The sequence below is a fragment of the Muntiacus reevesi genome, chromosome 13 (assembly GCF_963930625.1).
Source record: "Muntiacus reevesi chromosome 13, mMunRee1.1, whole genome shotgun sequence".
NCBI lineage: Eukaryota > Metazoa > Chordata > Mammalia > Artiodactyla > Cervidae > Muntiacus > Muntiacus reevesi.
This window is the reverse complement of record NC_089261.1, coordinates 42,132,923-42,151,103: the sequence shown is the minus strand read 5'-3', so window position 1 is coordinate 42,151,103 and position 18,181 is coordinate 42,132,923. Positions and strand designations below refer to the sequence as shown.

The 18,181-nt window shown below is 38.0% G+C and overlaps 2 protein-coding genes across 5 annotated transcripts in view; one reads left to right on the top strand and one right to left on the bottom strand.

Moving 5' to 3' along the window:
- ABHD18 (abhydrolase domain containing 18) overlaps positions 1–4,310 on the bottom strand; it is a 40,204-nt gene extending 35,894 nt beyond the window's left edge. The window contains exon 1 of the mRNA XM_065903928.1: positions 4,121–4,310. The gene's annotated coding sequence lies outside the window, so the exon portion shown is untranslated. The remainder of the gene's footprint in view (positions 1–4,120) is intronic.
- An 83-nt stretch (positions 4,311–4,393) lies between these two features.
- The window catches only part of MFSD8 (major facilitator superfamily domain containing 8), a 38,643-nt gene continuing 24,855 nt past the window's right edge, over positions 4,394–18,181 (top strand). Inside the window, exons 1-4 of one of the 4 annotated variants that reach the window (XM_065903924.1) lie at positions 4,810–4,988; positions 5,332–5,422; positions 11,347–11,438; positions 16,442–16,485. In XM_065903924.1, coding sequence (XP_065759996.1) covers positions 11,420–11,438; positions 16,442–16,485 — 63 coding nt within the window. In that variant the 5' untranslated portion in view covers positions 4,810–4,988; positions 5,332–5,422; positions 11,347–11,419. The other 3 variants (XM_065903921.1, XM_065903922.1, XM_065903923.1) reach the window with 3 other exon arrangements.

Here is an 18,181-nt window from a genome sequence, read left to right as displayed (position 1 = left end):
TTTCAAATAAGGGCCTCTCTTGTGGCTAAGCTGGTAAAGAATCCACCTGCAATGTGAAAACCTGGGTTCAATCCCTGGGTTGGGAAGATCTCTTGGAGAAGGGAAAGGCTACCCACTCCAGTATTCTGGTCTGGAGAATTCCATGGATTGTATAGTCCATGGGGTTGCTTAAGAGACCAACTCTTTATATATTAAGATATGCAACTCCAGCATAAGGAAAAGACAAAACTGAGTGATAAATGATAATTTTAATTATTTTATTCCTTGGATCTTTCTGGAATTGTTCAAAAAATAGCATTGATACATTTTTGTGTACATTTATCACACTGTAGGAGAACAATGGTTAAAACACAGGACTTCACAATTTTTTGCAAGCATTTTAGACTATTTACTTTCTCTACAGTGGCAGGAAAAGAATGGGGGAGGGTGGTCCATATCTTCTTCTGTTACATCCATAGCATCAACAGCAATATGCATATTCCAAGTTGGCGTAAAAAAGAACAAAATCCCAACACTCATGTTTTACAGTAACAAAAGTATGTGAGACAACCCATTTTTCTACGTCATATTCTTCTGAGTTCGTAACAGATAAACAAGCTAAGACAAACATGAAAAAGTAGAAAGTCGCAGGGACTTCCCTGACGGTCCAGTGGTTAAGACTCTGTGATTCCAAAGCAGGGGTCATGGGTTCCATCCCTGGTCAGGGAATTAAGATAATGCATGCTACACAGCATGGCCCAAAAAAAAAAAAAAAAAAAAAGGTAGAAAGTTGCCAAAAAACAGGAAAAAGTGAAAGTGAAAGTGTTAGTCACTCAGTGGTGTCCAACTCTTTGCGATATCATGGACTATAGCCTGCCAGGTTCCTTTATCCACTTCAGATAAGAACACTGGAGTGGGTAGACATTCCCTTCTCCAGGGGATCTTCCCTACCCAGAGATTTAACTCGGGTCTCTGTCATTGCAGGCAGATTCTTTATCATCTGAGCCACCAGGGAGGCCCCCAAAGAATGGAAAAGAACCTGAGAAAAGTGAACTCTTCAAATATTTTGTAAGTACTATATTTATTGTTGTTGTTGTTTAGTCGCTAAGTTCAAAGTGTCCAACTCTTTTGCAATCCCATGGACTGTAGCCCACCAGGCTCCTCTGTCCGCGGGATTCTCCAGGCAAGAATACTGGAGTGGGTTGCCATTTCCTCCTCCAGGGGATCTTCCTGACCCAGGGATCAAACCCTGGTCTCTTTATCGCCTGCATTGGCAGGCGGGTTCTTCCTAGAAGCCCTCTGGGACTCTGGGGTTACTCTAAAAGCTCAGTTGCTAAGTGGTGTTGGACTGTGCGACCCTGTGGGCTGTAGCCTGCCAGCAAGGTTGTTTGGCAGAAATACTGGAGTGGTTTGCCATTTCCTTCTCCAAGATCTTAAACCCTATTTCATCACTAAGAACAATATAAAAGACCAAGTTTTCTGGGATGCCCTAAACTTGTAGGTTTTTCCAAGCAGGGCTAACTGCTATCCAGTGCCACCATAAACAGCCTTTAATCCAAACCCAAGGTAAAGATAACTCCCATTAACCATGAGAAGGTACCATCTGGAGCCACATCAGATACTTTTTAAAGTCCTCAACTGACATTAGTGAGCTTCTGCAGAAACCGGACCCACTTTCGAAGTGTGTATCAAGCCAGACTGACACAATTGTCATCTATACTTTTATATAGCCAAATGCAAAAAAGAAAAACAAAGTGAAACAAAAATAGAAGTTCTAGCACAGTGCCAAGGAATGAAGTCTTTCCTAGAAATGTGCTCCACTGCAAAATGACACTCAACATCTATTAAGCCATCTAGTACTTTCATCTCTTATCACTCTGTACATAAGCATTTAAATGCAACCCTAATTGTTTCTGGACTTTTATCCTCAAATAGTTGATACACACATATCTCAAAGGCATACATGAAATTATACCACCATGTACAAGAACTTTAATCCACAAAAATGCAGACTTAATTTTTACATTTTTAAATAACTTATTTTCAACACAAATTTAAGTAGCAGTGTATACTGGAGTTAAGATACACCTGATATCCTCTATTAAAATTTACTACCCTACCTCAACAAATTTAATTCCTTTTATTCTCACACTGGAGAAGAGTAAAAAAACAACTTTATTTGTTTATTTGTTTGGAGGGGTATCTAGTCTAGCTGTCTATCTGCTATCTATTCTATTCTAAGCAGTCATCTATGGAAATCCAAGAGGCAGACTGTCTCATATGCTTATGTGAAACATTCAGCAAATAATCAAATTTCAAATTTAGTTCTTTTCCACAGGCTTTAAAATAAATAATTAGGTTTTTAAACATTTTAAAAAATGTTTACTTTGAGTGGTGCATGTTTCCTAAGAAATGATTTGTTTTTTTTCTTTTTCTTTTTAATTGGTACAATACATAGAGCTTATTTACATTTCATCAGTTGTATGTGTACTCATTCCATGTACTTCTGCCATCTAAAGTCATCACTTGGAGGCAACAATGGAAAACAGCCGTGTCAGAAGACCTGGGTTCCTCCACTGGCAGTGTGACCTTGAGTAAGCCACCTTAAACTATAAAAGGGGAATAATAGCTGGCCTAATACATAATAGCAAATTATTTCATTTTTATAGAAACTGATAATCTATTTTGAAATATTTTGAGAGATATGGGAAAAGATTCTTCTTTACATTTTTTCCATAGGAAGGCTGGTGCTGAAAAGCACAAGCTTTACAGTCAAGAGTCCTGTGTTTCTTAGATTATAGTTCTATTGCTAATTAGAGGTGTGATCCTAAGCATATTACTTAATCTCCATACTTTCAATTTCCTTGTATGCTCGAGAGGATTCCACTTCTGAGGATTGTTGTAGGGATGAAATGAAGCAATTCAGTAAGTATTCATTCAACATATATTATTTAGTAACCATTCTGCTAGGTTCAATGTTGGCTAAAAATTCCTTTGTCAAATATATATATATATGTATGTCTATATGCCATATACATATATGCCATACACTGTGCTAGACTCCAGAGGTTAAAAAAGAAGTCAAAGATATATTAAAGCAACATCATAACAAAAAATAGTAATTTTACCCATGTACTTTCTTGGAACCAGTCATAGAAATCTGATATGTTTTTGTAAACGGTTACAAACAAATCTGCAAGACTGAATCCAGTACACAGTGTCAGGTCTGGATTCGGAAGATAACCCTGAACTAATAAACACATTTCAAGTTTAGTTGTTTGCCAGTGGAATGTGTCTAACAGGATACACACAAGGTCACAAACAAGACAAAGATCAGAAGTGATGGTATATTACCATACAACACATTAACTAGTATAGGGCCTGGCACAGGATAAGTGCTCATAAATATTGATCAAAAGAATTGAATCTGGGTCCCAACTCTGCCACTTTCACAGTGAGTGATTCTGGGTAAGTTATTAACTTCTCTAGGCCTTCGTTCTCTGTAAAGTAGAAATGTGTCTGCTTTACCTATCTCATAGGACTGTTGTGATCAGATGAAATCACACAAGAAAGTATCTAGTGCTAAATAACACAGTAATTGTGACACACACGACTACTGCTACCAATTACCTTACAAGCCTGCTTGTAGGGGTAAGGTGTTAACATGTAAGCGCCAGGAAAGAAACAAACAAAAACACCCCACAACATACTTCTTAAAATTGTCATATTCCTTGTGATGAAAAGAGCTGGTCATTGTCAAACTGGTGCTGTGCCTTTTCTAACCCTCAGGTTACAGCAGCAGACTCTGCTGAGTGACCTCTTGCACCGCTGAAGCCCCCAGTCCACGCAGGCTGCAAAGGGTTCGAATCTGAGGAGCAGCTGGACCTCATCTCCATCCCAGGTCCTAATAAGGCAGTACGGATAAGGTGCCTTTGCAGTTAGCCGAGCAAAGAAAACCACGGCGCGTAGACATTTCCACCTTCCACAGGCGGAGGGAGAGCCCGCCAGCCCGCCAGCCCACCTCACTCCGGCCGGGACCCCCGAGTCTCCCGCCAAGCCTTGCGCTCTCAGTACCTGCCTCCTGGCACGTAGGCAAGCGCTGCAAGAGGCTTGGGAAGCGCGGCCTGGAACAGCTACTTACTCAGTGGCCGCTTGGCGGACGCCTGCTGTCCAGCTGGCCGAGACTCCCAGCGCCACGGCTCCCTCGGCTCCTGGGACTCGCCGTCCTTCTGAGGCCCAAACGCAGCGACAACAGTCTCCCCAGGAACTGAGAAGCGAGAGGTAGACGGCAGAGCGTTATAGGGAGGAGGATGAATTCTGGGCAGAGTGGCTGTTTGGACACGCCCCCAACCGCCTCTGGAGGCGGAGAGGCTCGGACCCGAGAGGAGGCTGAGGACTTAAAGCTCCGCCCTTAACCCCCATCATCCGCTCGGCACCGCCCCACCGCCTGCGTGACCCCGCCTCTGACCCGGGGGCGCTCCGCCCTCTCTGGTCGCCTGGCGTGCACGCGCACTCGGCGGCTTGTTTTGACAGCTTCAGGACGTCTTGGAAGGGAGGGAGCAGGAGGTGTCGCGAGAGTTGGCCCCAAGCCTTGTGGGAGCTGTAACTATGGCGAGTTTAGGGGTCGACTCTGAGCAGGAGCCGCTCTTAGGGGACAGGACGCCCGGAAGCAGGTGAGCGGATGTTGGGGGAAGGCTCCCCGAACCCTCCTGCGCTGTTGGAACTGGCGCCTTTCCCTGCGTCAGGCTTAGTGGGCAGAATAAGAGGTGCCAGAGCGGCTGAAGCCGGCGGCAAGTCGCGCGAGATTGGAAGATGCGCTGCCACTTCCTAGAAAGGGCGTCGAACCGTGGAGCACCTTTGAGCCGGCGGGTTCTGGTGAAGGTGTTACAGAAATGCAAACTGCCTGTTGTACTTTCGCTCCGTTGGTGATGCAGCAACCAAGTCACTGCTTTCTGGGTTTGACCCTTCGTAGAACTGACCACTGTATATGTTTCACGCTGTTTTAATCGGTACTTGGTGTTAATAGTCACTTGACTAATTGCCTGATAATGATACTTTTTTGCAAGTAAACCTAAGATGAACTCATCTTTGTCCTATGCCAAATGTATAAGTAATAACTAATTTTTAAGCATTTGGGCGATGAGGTGTATTTTGACCCTAGTTTATGGACTATGATTCAGAATTGTTTCTTACTACGCAATCAAATACGTATTTTCACCTTTAGGAATACGAAGTTCAGTATCATTTTATTTTATACATATATCATTATCACAGCAAGTTAACCAATAAGTTCACAGGTAAGCTTCAGCTGTCTACAAACGTGTTAATTTTCTCTCTTTTGTCTCTCTTAAGTACCAGACCTTTTTTAAAAATCACTTCTTTTGGAAGCCTGTGGAAAATATGTTTGTCGAATCCCCGATCCACTAAACAGCATATATGAAATGTAATTTCTTTAGTTTTTATTTGAGATTATTAAAATGAACATTACTTGAAGTATAGTGTAATAGAGTGACGTCCTCTGGGCTTAATAAAGCATTTGTGCCTTTGGGCTTCTATACTAATTTGTTCTACAGTGCCATACTTTTCACATCTGTTTTGTTTTGTTTTTTTTTCTCCTGCCTGTTCTGTTTCTGGCAAACTATTTCTCCTCGTTTTTGTTACCTGTTGGCAACCTCTGTTTTTGTTGGTGTCAGCAAACCTCTCTTTCCCCAACTTTAGTTTGGGATTTCTAGCTTGCTGTGTCTTTGAAAATCATATATGTAAGTTTCATATTGTGGGTAGTTAGAATACAGAAGCTCTGACTGAAAACTAAAGATCTCTCCTACTAATCAAGTGCATGAACTTGAGTGCATGGACTTTGTGACTTTTAGATTTCTTAGCATTGTTTTTGCTTCTTCCTAGTCCTTGGTGGTTTTCCACGTAGAGTCAAGGATCCTTGAATTATGGTTAGATGTAGTCTTATGGTACATTCTGTCACTTTGTCCAAATAAAGGTCAGTTACTCAGTCGTGTCGGACTCTTTGTGACCCCATGGACTGTAGCCAGTCAGACTTCTCTGTCCATGGAATTCTCCAGGCAAGAATACTGGATTGGGTAGCCATTCCCTTCTCCAGAAGAATCTTCCTGACCCATGGATCAAATCTGGGTCTCCTGCCTTGCAAGCAGATTCCTTACCATCTGAGCCACCTAATAAACCTGCTTTTGGAAGGGAATTTTTTTCCCCCTTACTTCTTAGCTTCAATTTTGTCCAAGTAATTGATCCCTTTGTGGTTGTTCCAACACTCAGTCATGTCGGTCTTTTTGCGATCCAATGGACTGCAGTGTGCCTGGCTTCCCTGTCATTCACCATCTCCCGGCGTTTATTCAAATTCATGTCCATTGAGTTGGTGATGCCATCCAATCATCCCATCTTCTATTTTCCTCTTCTCCTCCTGCTTTCAGTCTTTCCCAGCATCAAGGGCTTTTCCAATGAGTTGGCTCTTCCTTTCAGGTGGCCAAAGTATTGGAGCTTCAGCTTCAGCGTCAGTCCTTTCAATGAATGTTCAGGATTGATTTTCTTTAGGATTGATTGGTTTGATCTCCTTGCAGTCCAAGGGATTCTGAAGAGTCTTCTCCAGCACCACAGTTTGAAAGCATCAATTATTTGGTGCTCAGCCTTTATGGTCCAACTCTCACATCTGTACATGACTACTGGAAAAACCATAGCTTTGACTAGACGGACCTTTGTTGGCAAAGTAATGTCTCTGGTTTTTAAATGAACTGTCTAGGTTGGTCATAGCTTTTCTTCCAAGAACCAAGTGTCTTTTAATTTCATGGCTGCAGTCACCATCTGCAGTGATTTTGAAGACCAAGAAAATAAAAGTCTCTGTCATTGTTTCCATTGTTACCCCATCTGTTTGCCATGAAGTGGTGGGACTGTATGCCATGATCTTCGTTTTTGAATGTTGAGTTGTTAGCCAGCTTTTTCACTCTCCTCTTTAAACCTTCATCAAGAGACTCTTTAGTTCCTCTTCACTTTCAGCCATAAAGGTGGTGTCATCTGCATATCTGAGGTTATTGGTATTTCTCCTGGCAGTCTTGATTCCAGCTTGTGCTTCATCCAGCCTGGCATTTCACATGATGTATTCTGCATGTAAGTTAAATAAGCAGGGTGACAATATACAGCCTTGATGTACTCTTTTCCCTATTTTGAACCAGTCTGATGCTCCTTAGGTTCCATTTAAATTCAGATATTCTGTCCATCTGAATTTAGATTTATCATTTTTATAAATAAAAAGGGAGTATTTTGAAAATAATTCCAGTAAGTTTATTGTCTTTAAAAACAATAGTTTCCCTAGTAAAAGGAACAGATGTAACACTAGTTAGTAAGCCCCGTTCTCTTTGAATAAATTGCAAAAACATAAATCAATTTCACTACCAACCTTTCATCACTAAGAAGGCTGATTCTGATTTACTGATCTGGTGAGTCCTTAGTGATCCCATGGACCCTATCCATAGAGTTTAAGAGCGCAGGGGTTGGTAAACTTTTCCTGTAAAGGCCCGTATGGTAAATATTTTAGGCTTTGCAGGCCAGGAGGCAAAATCAAAGTTATTATATACATACTTAGATAACAAGAAAGTAAGCTTCCACAAAATTTTTGCAGTAATGAAATTTAAAATTTAACAGTAAAAGTACAATTTTTTTATAATACAGGTTTAATAGTGAGATGAATAGAATTCTTGTGAGGGTGGCATTTTGTTCAATCGGAGTTCAAAGTTAATGTTTTCTGTCATGGAATTAATCACAAGTATTCATCTGTAAAAACTACTTTTAGGTCACAGACCACACAGAAACAGGTGGTAGAGCAGATTTGGCCTATATAGACAGTAGTTTGCTGATCCCTCTCTTAGAATATCCTAAAGTCTTATAGGTGCTTAAAATTTTTCTTTGCAACTTCAGCCTAATCTCTGTAAAACAGATATTACTAGCACTCATGGTTGTATAGAAGATCCTTTATGAAACATTCTCAATTTATTTCTGTCTTTTAATTTCTGTAACTTTTTATCATTACACTATTCTACCAGTGACCACACACTCGTTTCTCTTATCCTCTTTCAGTATGGGTTCTTTTTTGCTCTTCAGGAGTTTACAGATGCTCTCTGGTAAAGGTACGATTTTATTTTTTCCCTCAGGAAATCCAGTCTTTTTTTTTTTTTTTTGGCAAGTAAAGTATTGCTGCTTACCCAAGAATCCTTCTGTTAGATCTTGATCTATTGAACCTAAATATGGTTCCTTTTACTTATTCCTGTTGAATTTTATCTAGCTAAGTCTGGTTATCAATTTACTCCCAATATGTTGTATATTCTTCATTGTTTAAGTCACAACTTTGATAAACATGCTATCGTTTGAGGTGTAGTTTGAAATGAAAATATTGGACAGGACAAAACCCTTAGCACTGCAATTTTAGTTGAAGGAGAGTCTCAAGTGGAGAACTAATACCAGAATACAGCAATGATAATAGAAAGCAACCAAAATGTTAAGTCACCTTGGAAGTGCAGAATTTTTTCTTTTGCATTAGTGATACAAGAAAGAAGCCTTTGGGAAGTTGCTCTCAGTCATGTGACAGGGTTGGTTGAATCATCAAGGTTAAGAAAATGTAGTAAAAATGATAACTTGATTGAAGGACAGTTATATTCTCCTATATTCCTACTATTTCCAACAAGGAAGAAAGATCCATTTCTTCACCAAAGTTTTTTTTTTGAATTGAAAAGAAGGAAAAGTAAAATATTTGTTTTGAAACATTTTAAATTAAGAAAAATGGACAATACAGTGTAATAAATATCTGATTACCCAGTCACTGTTAGCCTTTTCCACACAGTTCAAATCTCTCTTTCTACACACACACACACACACACACACACTCATACAACAGTGTAATAAATATCTAATTATGCAGTCACTGTTGGCCTTTTCCACACTGTTCAAATCTTTCTTTCTACACACACACACACACACACACACACACACAAACACAAAACAGCATTATAAACATCAAATTACCCTGTCACTGTTAGCCTTTTCCACACTGTTCAAATCTCTCTTTCTAAACACACACACACACACCCCCACACCCACACACACCTCTTGCCAAACTCCAAAGTAGATTGCAAACGTTATGTCACTTTATCCTAAATGTTATAGTCTTCAGCCTACATCTTCCCAAAACATATTCATTCTTTTATATAGCAGTTTATCACTGTTACCACAGCTAGAAATAGCAGTTTATCACTGTTACCACAACTAGAAATACACTATTAATTCAAAGTATATACACTGTACTTATATTTTTCCACTTGTTCCAGAAATATACTTTATAGCTATTATTTTTTAAATCATATCTAAGTACTGTTCAGATTTCTATCCTTAGGTCTTTTTAGACTCTACCATTCTAAAACTGTCCCCTGACCTTCTGTTTCTGTTCTTCCCAACGTTGAGTCCTCTGGCAAGTCTAGATTAGTTTTCTGCTTTCTTTGGAACATCTCACATTCTGGATTTGTAGGACTATTTCTGAGTAGATCCTGGTCAGACATTTCTGGCAAGAACATCCCATGGCTTATGTTGAGAACATCCCAGTATTTCAGGGGGAATTCCCTGTTGGGAATGCCAAGCTTGACTACTTGGTTAAGAGGGTGACTGGTATATCTCTCAATTATAAAGGCTCGTTTTCCATTTTCTGACTAGTAAGTCGCCAGACAAGTGATACTTTGAGGCTATATGACCTTCCAACCAGTTATTTTTGGATTCGCTGATGATCTTTGCTTTTATCCATTGTTACATGGAGAGTAAATGGTGATTTTCTATCTTCCCTTTAATATTTGATAGCTGTCATTGAAAGAAGAAAGACTTTTGACTGACCTTTAAGTCAAAGTTACTCAAAAAATTTTATTACTTTTTTTCAGAATCAAATAGTTTTCTTCTCTTGGTTCTTTGTATGACTTAGATAGCATCTGAGCAAATTTGAAAATGTTTAGGCTTATTTTAGTGATACTTTTATTTATGGTTATCAATTAGATTTCTGTTCTTCAGAAAATAAAAATGAGTTAATTAAAATTATAGTAGTAACCCAGTACTTTAAAGATATACCAGAATTCCATGTGTGGGATTGAATGGTGTATATTTTGCTGATATATGGAACATAAGAAGTCATTTTCTGTTAGGTTTGTCTTAATTCTTTGAACACATAATGCTCGTATTAAGGTAAATTTGCTAACTCTTTTCGTATGTATATGTGAAAATGTAAGGAGCACACACACTAATGTGTCACCTGACAAAGATAGTGTGTATGATTAGTATACTTACCCTTAATCCAGGTCACAGGCTTATATGAAAACTTAGCCCAGCCTGGAGGGACCTTGGTCTCTCTTTGGTCCACTAACAGAACTTGTCTGGTAATTCATGTTGGAGCAAAGGCAAGTGTTTTAGGAGGTCTCAGGGCTAGGAATGTCTTAAGTCACATCAAACCTTCTTGGTGCCACTTATATTAATTTTGCTTTAAGTACCCAGCCAAAATAGTTTCCTACAGCAAAGTTAATTTGATGTCATCAAGTAGAGCATGTCATCATGATGACAGTTATTATCTTTTTTTTTTTAATTAAAAATTTATTTTTGGCTGTACTAGGTCATTGTTGCTGCTTGAGCTTTTCTCTAGTTGCAGCGAGTGAGGTCTACTCTCTATTTGCCCTGCGCAGACTTCTCCTTTTGGTGACTTCTCTGGTGCCGGCTGCAGGGGTTGCAGGCTTCAGTAGCTGGGGCACCTGGGCTCAGGAGTTGTGGCTCCCGGGTTCTAGAGGGAGCACGGGCTTAGTTGCTCCACAGCATGTGGGATCTTCTGGAACCAGGGATTGAAACCGTGTCTCCTGCATTGGCAGGTGAATTCCTTACCACTGAGCCACCAGGGAAGCCTCCGTTATTATCTTTTAATAGTTACTAGTTATTTGTCCCACCTGTAGGAGATTGAAGTGACTAGTTTATTTATTTTTATATACTTTATTCATTTTGTCAGTTTAGCAAATTTCACCACTTTTGTTCATAAGTTTTGTAGCATGCCAACGATAGCAAAATAATTGGTTCACAAAATATTTTGCCTGTTTCAGCTACCTCATGTCTCCCCTAGTTTCTATGCACAATGATGTATAAATACATCCATGGAAATTAAAAGATATAATACTTATTTATAGATGAATTAATATAGTAAAAACCATTATTGATAAATTAGACCTCTGTCATATAATTTTCATGACTTTAGGAGAGAGGAAATAAAATTGTGCCACAGAAGATTTACATGTAATGAGCTAACTTTATACTACTTTTTTTCTTCTTTACATTTAGAGAATGGGATATTATAGAAACTGAGGAGCATTATAAGAGCCGATGGAGATCTATTAGGGTTCTGTATCTTACTATGTTTCTTAGCAGTGTAGGTAAGTATTAAATTATAAGTAATTTAAAAAATTTAGATAAAACACCATATTTGAATGTCATTTAATTAAAAATTATTTTTTTATTGTGGTAAAACCTGTATAGCATCAAATGTACCATCCTAACGATTTCTAAGGTCCGAATGTTAAATGTATCTAGATGGTAGTAACCAGTCTCCAGAACTTTTGTGTCTTGTAAAACTGAAACTCTGTACCAATTAAACAATGACTCATTTCCCCTTCCTTAACCCCTGTTAGTCATCACTTTGCTTTCTGTTTCTATGAATTTGAGTACTCTAGATACTTCACATAAATGGAATCACACAGTATTTTATTTTGTGACTGATTTATTTCATTTAGTATGACGTCCTTAAGGTTCACCCGTGTTGTGGCATGTGTTAGTATTTCCTTCTTTTTTAAGGCTAATAGTCTGTTGTATAAATTGTAGGAGAGGAATAATTTTTCCTTTATTTTCTTGGTATTTACAGCTGGGGCCTGCAAATTAAACTGACAAAAGGCAGATCAACAGGAGAAAATCATAAAGATTTAGTTGATGTTAATATTTTTTATGTTTCACAGGGGGCTTCATAGAAAAGAAGTGAAAATCCCAAAGAAACATTCAGGAGGTTATATACTGTTTTAATAAAGGGCTGTAATTGTGGAGAACTGACTATAGACAAAGGAAAGGGGTTGGGCTTCCGGGGATGGTAATTGTGGGAAAGTGATACATTCGGCACACTAGTGGAGGATGCAGGTGGTTTTGTAAGGTTTGTTTGTAACAGGCTTATCTCAGCACCTATGCCTCATCTCCAGTGATAAGAATGTTTTCTTCTTCCTGGTACTGGACAAGTACATTTCTCAGGGGAAATTTATGCCCTGTTTTTAGGCAGAAATGGGGAGGGCAGAGAGCCCTACTGTGTCTCCAGTTGCTTTCAGCTCAAAATAATCAATATGCTAAAGCAGCATGTTTTGAAATAGCATGTGTTGATCCGCTTCAGTGTATACCACATTTTGTTTATTCATTTATTTGTTGATGAACATTTGAGTTAATTCAGTGTCTTGTTTCTTAGAAATAGCTGCTGTGAACATGAGTGTGCAAACATCTCATTAAATCCTGCTTTCAATTCTTTTGGGTATATATCCAGAAGTGCTATGTCATATGATAATTCTATTTTTAATTTTTTGAGGAACTGCTATACTTCTTTCCATAGCTGCTGCTGCATTTTACATTCCCATTGACAGTCAGGGTCCAAATTTTTCCGCATCTTCACTAACTGTTATGTTTATTTAATAGATGGTCATTCTAATGGGGCTTCCGAAGTGGCTCAGTGGAACCCACCTGCCAATGTAGGAGACGCAGGTTCAGTCCTTGGATAGGGAAGATCCCCTGGGAGAGTAAATGGCAACCCACTCCAGTATTCTTGCCTGGGAAATCCCTTGGACAGAGGAGCCTGCTGGGCTACAGACCATGGGGTTGCAAAAGAATCTGCACAACTTAGCAACTAAATAGCAGCAAGTCATCCTAATGGGCATGAGATGGTAGCTCATTGTGATTTTGATTTGCATTTCCTTGATGATTACTTACACTGGGCATCTTTTCACGTGTGTATTGGCCATCTATATATGATCTTTGAAGAAATGTCTGTTCAAGTCCTTTCCCCATTTTTTAAAAAAATCATGTTTTTGTTGTTTTGCTTTTATTGAGATGTAGAGTTCTTTGTATGTTTTGAATATAACCCCAGATCAGATATATGATTTGCAAATATTTTCTGCCATTCCAGGACTTTTTTTTTTTTTCACTCTAATGATTGTGCCCTTTGTTCACAGAAGTTTTAAATTTTGATGTAGTTCAGCAAATCTGTTTTTTTCTTTTGTGGCCTGTGAACCTCATTTAACTTTTATATTGGCTGATTCATGTCAATGTATGGCAAAAACCACTACAATATTGTAAAGTAATTAGTCTCCAACTAATAAAAATAAATGGAAAAAAAAAACTTTTATATTGATACATACAAATAGTAAAGTAGTCAGGCATGTCCGACTCTTTGCGACCCCGTGCACTACACAGTCCGTAGAATTCTTCAGACCTGAATACTGGAGTGGGTAGCCTTTCCCTTCTCCAGGGGATCTTCCCAATCCAAGGATCGAACCCAAGTCTCCTACATTGCAGGTGGATTCTTTACTGGCTGAGCCACAATGGAAGCTTGAGTGAAGTGCAAAAATCTTAATTTATATAGCTTGATGCATTTTAACCTATTAACGTTATTTCTGAAAATATATTTACTAAAAAATTAATCTTCATTAGGGAAAAAATGAAGAACTGTAATTGTGTTAAAATGATAAGGAATATACATGTTTTTTTTCAAATACTGTATATATATATAGTATTTCTTAATACTGTTGATAGTTTTTAAAAGAATGTTTTAGGGAATTAATTCTTTTTTTGACAAGCTTGGACCCTCTAAGTCCATAGGCACTAATTTTACAAATGGTTTCTTTCCCTGAGATGGATTTAGTGGTCATTTGACTAAATAGTTTTCCATATCCTTTTTATTAATCTCAGGTCACTCTCTTGTTCTCTCTCACTTGCCAGTCTTCTTTATGATTCAACATTGAGGAAAAACAGATTTTAAATAAAGCTAAAACTAAAGAAAAGTACAAAATAAAGGATATTTGGATTGTATATTATTATGCTCTCTACAAATATCAGGAAAAAAAATGTTGATTCAAGTTGGCTTGAACAAGTTTGTTAACGACCTGACAATGATGACCAGTAAATGCAGGACATCAAATCTGATCACTTTAATTTATAATGGCAATTTTTTCTTTGTTTTTTCTGTCAAGAAAATCCTTAAGAAAAGCAAACAAATAAAAAATTGGCTTGAACAGTGATGTTTTCTTATAAGATGTCCACAGGGGAACAACTCCAGGTAACCTTCCCTGACTCTGCTTCTGAATAAGTATTTTGGTTTTGCTCTCTTCTGCATATTGCCTTCATCCTTAGGCTACAGCAGGGATGCAGCAGCAGTTCTAGGTGTCAGTCCTTCCACAGCAATTTTTACTGACTGAAAGGGACTTATTTTTTTACCCTCCAAAGAGATGAGGCATCCTTTCCTGGAGGTCCCAAAGTAGACCCCCTCTCATTTCTCACCATTCAGAACAGGGTTACCTGTTAACTTCTAAACCCATCATCAGCTAGAATATTGGGACCTCAGGATTGACCCTCTGGAATTTGGGGTGGACACAGTGTCCTCTGAAGTCTGTGACTTTGTGAAAGAGTGATAAATACTTGAATACAACCAGGATTCTATCAGGAAGTGGGGGAGCAAATGAATGTTGTTTAGGTAGCAAGCTCTGCAACAGTTGTTTTTCATTTAAAACACTTCTAATTTTTTAGTACTCAATTATCTAAAGCATAAGTAATAATTTCAAATTGAACAGCAAAAAAAATCTTTAACTTTAGATTTTAATTGGCATGTTAAACATTTTACCTGTTTACAAGTTTCTTGATTGTGCAATAATAGTCTTGTTTTCAAATACTTGTTGACTCATCTCTGTTTTCATCAAAGTCATTGTGTTAATTCAAAGTACACTAAAATGAAACTAATAATTAAATTATTTTTTAAGTCAAACTTTTCTCAAATCTGGTGCTCTGTGACAACCTAGAGGGGTGGGATGAGATGGGAGGTGGGAGGGAGGTTCACAAGGAAGCAGATGTACGTATACCTATGGCTGATTCATGGTGATATATGGCAGAAACCAGTGCAATATTGTAAGGCAATTATCCTCCAATTAATAATAAACAAAAAATAAACCAGGCTTTTAAAAAAGGAACGAAGTACTGACCCTGCTACACCATTGATGAACCTTGAAAGTATTATCAAAGAAAGAAACCAGACAAAAAAAAACACATACTATATGGTTCTATTCATATGAAAACCCAGGAAAGGAAAACCTATAGAGACAGAAAGTAGATTTCTGGGTTAGTTATGGCTGTAGGGGAGAGGGTGGAGGGTAGCAGAGGATAGCTAAAGGGTCCAGGGTTTCTTTTTGAAGTGACTATGGTATTCTAAAATTGACTATAATGATGGTTGCATATATTTGGAATGCTAAAAACCATTGAATCATACACTTAAATGGGTGAATTCTATGTGAATTATATCTTCATACAACTTTTTAAAAAATAGCTTTGGTATGATTTTGATTGGATGTGCCTAGCATTTAAAATCGACAAATGGTATTGGAGTCAATTACAGTTGTTTGTATGTTAGGTCATTTCAGTCATGTCCGACTCTTTGCCACCCCATGGATTGTAGCCTGCCAGGCTCCTCTGTCCATGGAATTCTCCAGGCAAGAATACTGGAGTGGGTTTCCATGCCCTCCTCCAGGGGATCTTCCTGATCCAGGGATGAAACCTGGGTCTCTTATGTCTCCTGCATTGACAGACAGATTCTTTACCAGTTGCACCATATGGGAAGCCCAATGATGATCATTACAGTTATCAAGCAGTAAAAGCTAGCAGAGACAATTTTCTTTTAAGGTATGCACATCTTGAGGAATCCTGGTTCTTTTTAGCCACTGTCCCCTTAAAGGTCATTTTCCTTCTTCTTAGTCCTCCCTACAGTCAATTATTTCTCTCAAATAAAACAGATGATAAGTTTAGCATTCCTCTGTAGCAAAGTAGCCTTTCATCCATTCATTTTTGCTGTAAATGCTTAACAAAGCTTTCAGTAATTTTCATCTACAATAAAGACATATGAATAAGGAGAAATAGGTCCTCTTCTTTTATTATGATAATTATAGTGAGAGACTATAATTATATATATATTTTCAAGTCTTAAGTATTTATTTTTCTTCTGATAAATAAAATCCCATTGCTTGATAAATTAAACATTTGTGGTAATAAATTTGTAAATTCAGAATGATGTTTTAAAATTCATGTTCAAAAAATTGTATCTGTAGTTATGAAATTGTAAATATAAATAACAGAATTTGCCTCTTCACAGGATTTTCTATTGTGATAATGTCAATATGGCCATATCTCCAAAAGGTTTGTACACTTCATTCTTATCTTATGTAGCTGTAAGTAATAACTCTTTAACGTAGTTTTCTAGAGAGTCTCTGTAGTATTCTGATTTAATCTTTGCTAGAATAACATGAGAATAATTCCCCTAAAGAGGGTTATAAGTAAGGTGACCATATGCTTTCTTGTGCTCACCAGAACACGCTTGAAGTGAGAAGAGTCTTATAGCAAAATATAGGATTATACCCAGCAGTCCTAGGTACATACAGATATATGGCATGTGTGTGCCTGTTCTCAGTCACTTCAGTCATGTCATGCAACCCCATGAACTACAGCCAGCCAGGCTCCCCTGTTCTTGGGATTCTCCAGGCAATAATACGGGAGTGGGTTGCCATGCCCTCCTCTGGGGAGATCTTCTTGACCCAGGGATTGAATCCTCGTCTCCTGCATCTCCTGAATTGCAGGCAGATTCTTTACCCCTGAGCCACCTGGGAAGCCCTGAGATATTTGGTCACATCCTTACTAGCCATTTTCCCATCCTCTTCATACCCCTTCCCTCATAAAAAGGAAACTAGGTTAGACATAGTCTGAATTCCTAAAATGTACACATTTCATGTTTTCCAATAGAATTAATTTAGGTTGTCAGGCGACATTGTGAAATGAATAGACAATATACATATTTTGATGCTGCGGTTACTAGGTGGGAAGGAAAGAGTGAAAAGAAGATGAAAATTTGGTGGGTACCCTGACATCAATTGATCATCAAGTCCTGTCAGTTCTATCTTTAAAAATATATATATTTGATATATAACTGTCAGTTTTATCTTAAAATTTCAGTAATGAATTTATTAAAAAATCAGTATTTAAGTTGGAAGCATAGTTAATCTATAATAATATTTCAGTCAAGGTTTCTAAAGGAATTCTTTAATTCCTAATTCCTGTTCAGTCCTTAACTTGCTACAATGTGATTAACTCTCTGTACCCTGAAACTGCTCTTGATGAGTTCTTCGAAGACTTAATTACTCACCAAATACGAGATACTTTTCAGTCCTTACTTGAGGTGACACTTGGGTAGTGCTTGACATTGTCCTTTCTCTGCTTCTTGAAACCTTCTTTTAGCTTCCCTGCCATTACCCTTAACTCTTTATTCTTATTTTGTGTAGTTTTCTTTATCAACTTGCTCCTTGTGTTTTGTTTTTCTCCAGTAGTGTGTATGTGTGTTTCAGCCTAAATCCTGAGCCTTGGCCCACATTATATCTATAGTGAGTTTTAGTTTCATGAGTATTGGTTTCATGTAAAATAATGTTTTAATCAGTTTAAGTTAATGTTCAAAATGGTAATGAAAATGTGGTACTAAATCACTAAAATAAAATTAGTACTCTCCTTCTATATTTCTTTTAAAGATAGCCTAAGAAAATAGCATTTTAAGTTAATAATGATAAAAACTACTGTCCCTCACCTCACTTTGGGTTAGAACGTTTTCCTGTGTTTCTGTGTTTCCTATGTTTTCCTGTATCCCTTTACCGTTAACACTTGTCATTGAGTGTTGTAACTGTGTTACAGAGACCTTACCTGACTTCCCTAGTAGGTTGTTAGAATGGCTGGAGGGCTTCAACAGAAATACTAGATATATTTGATGACTGTTTAGAGTTTAAAAATTATACTGTACTAAAAAAATCCAAAATGAAATATAAGATCTCAAAAAATTTTTTATGCCTGCTTT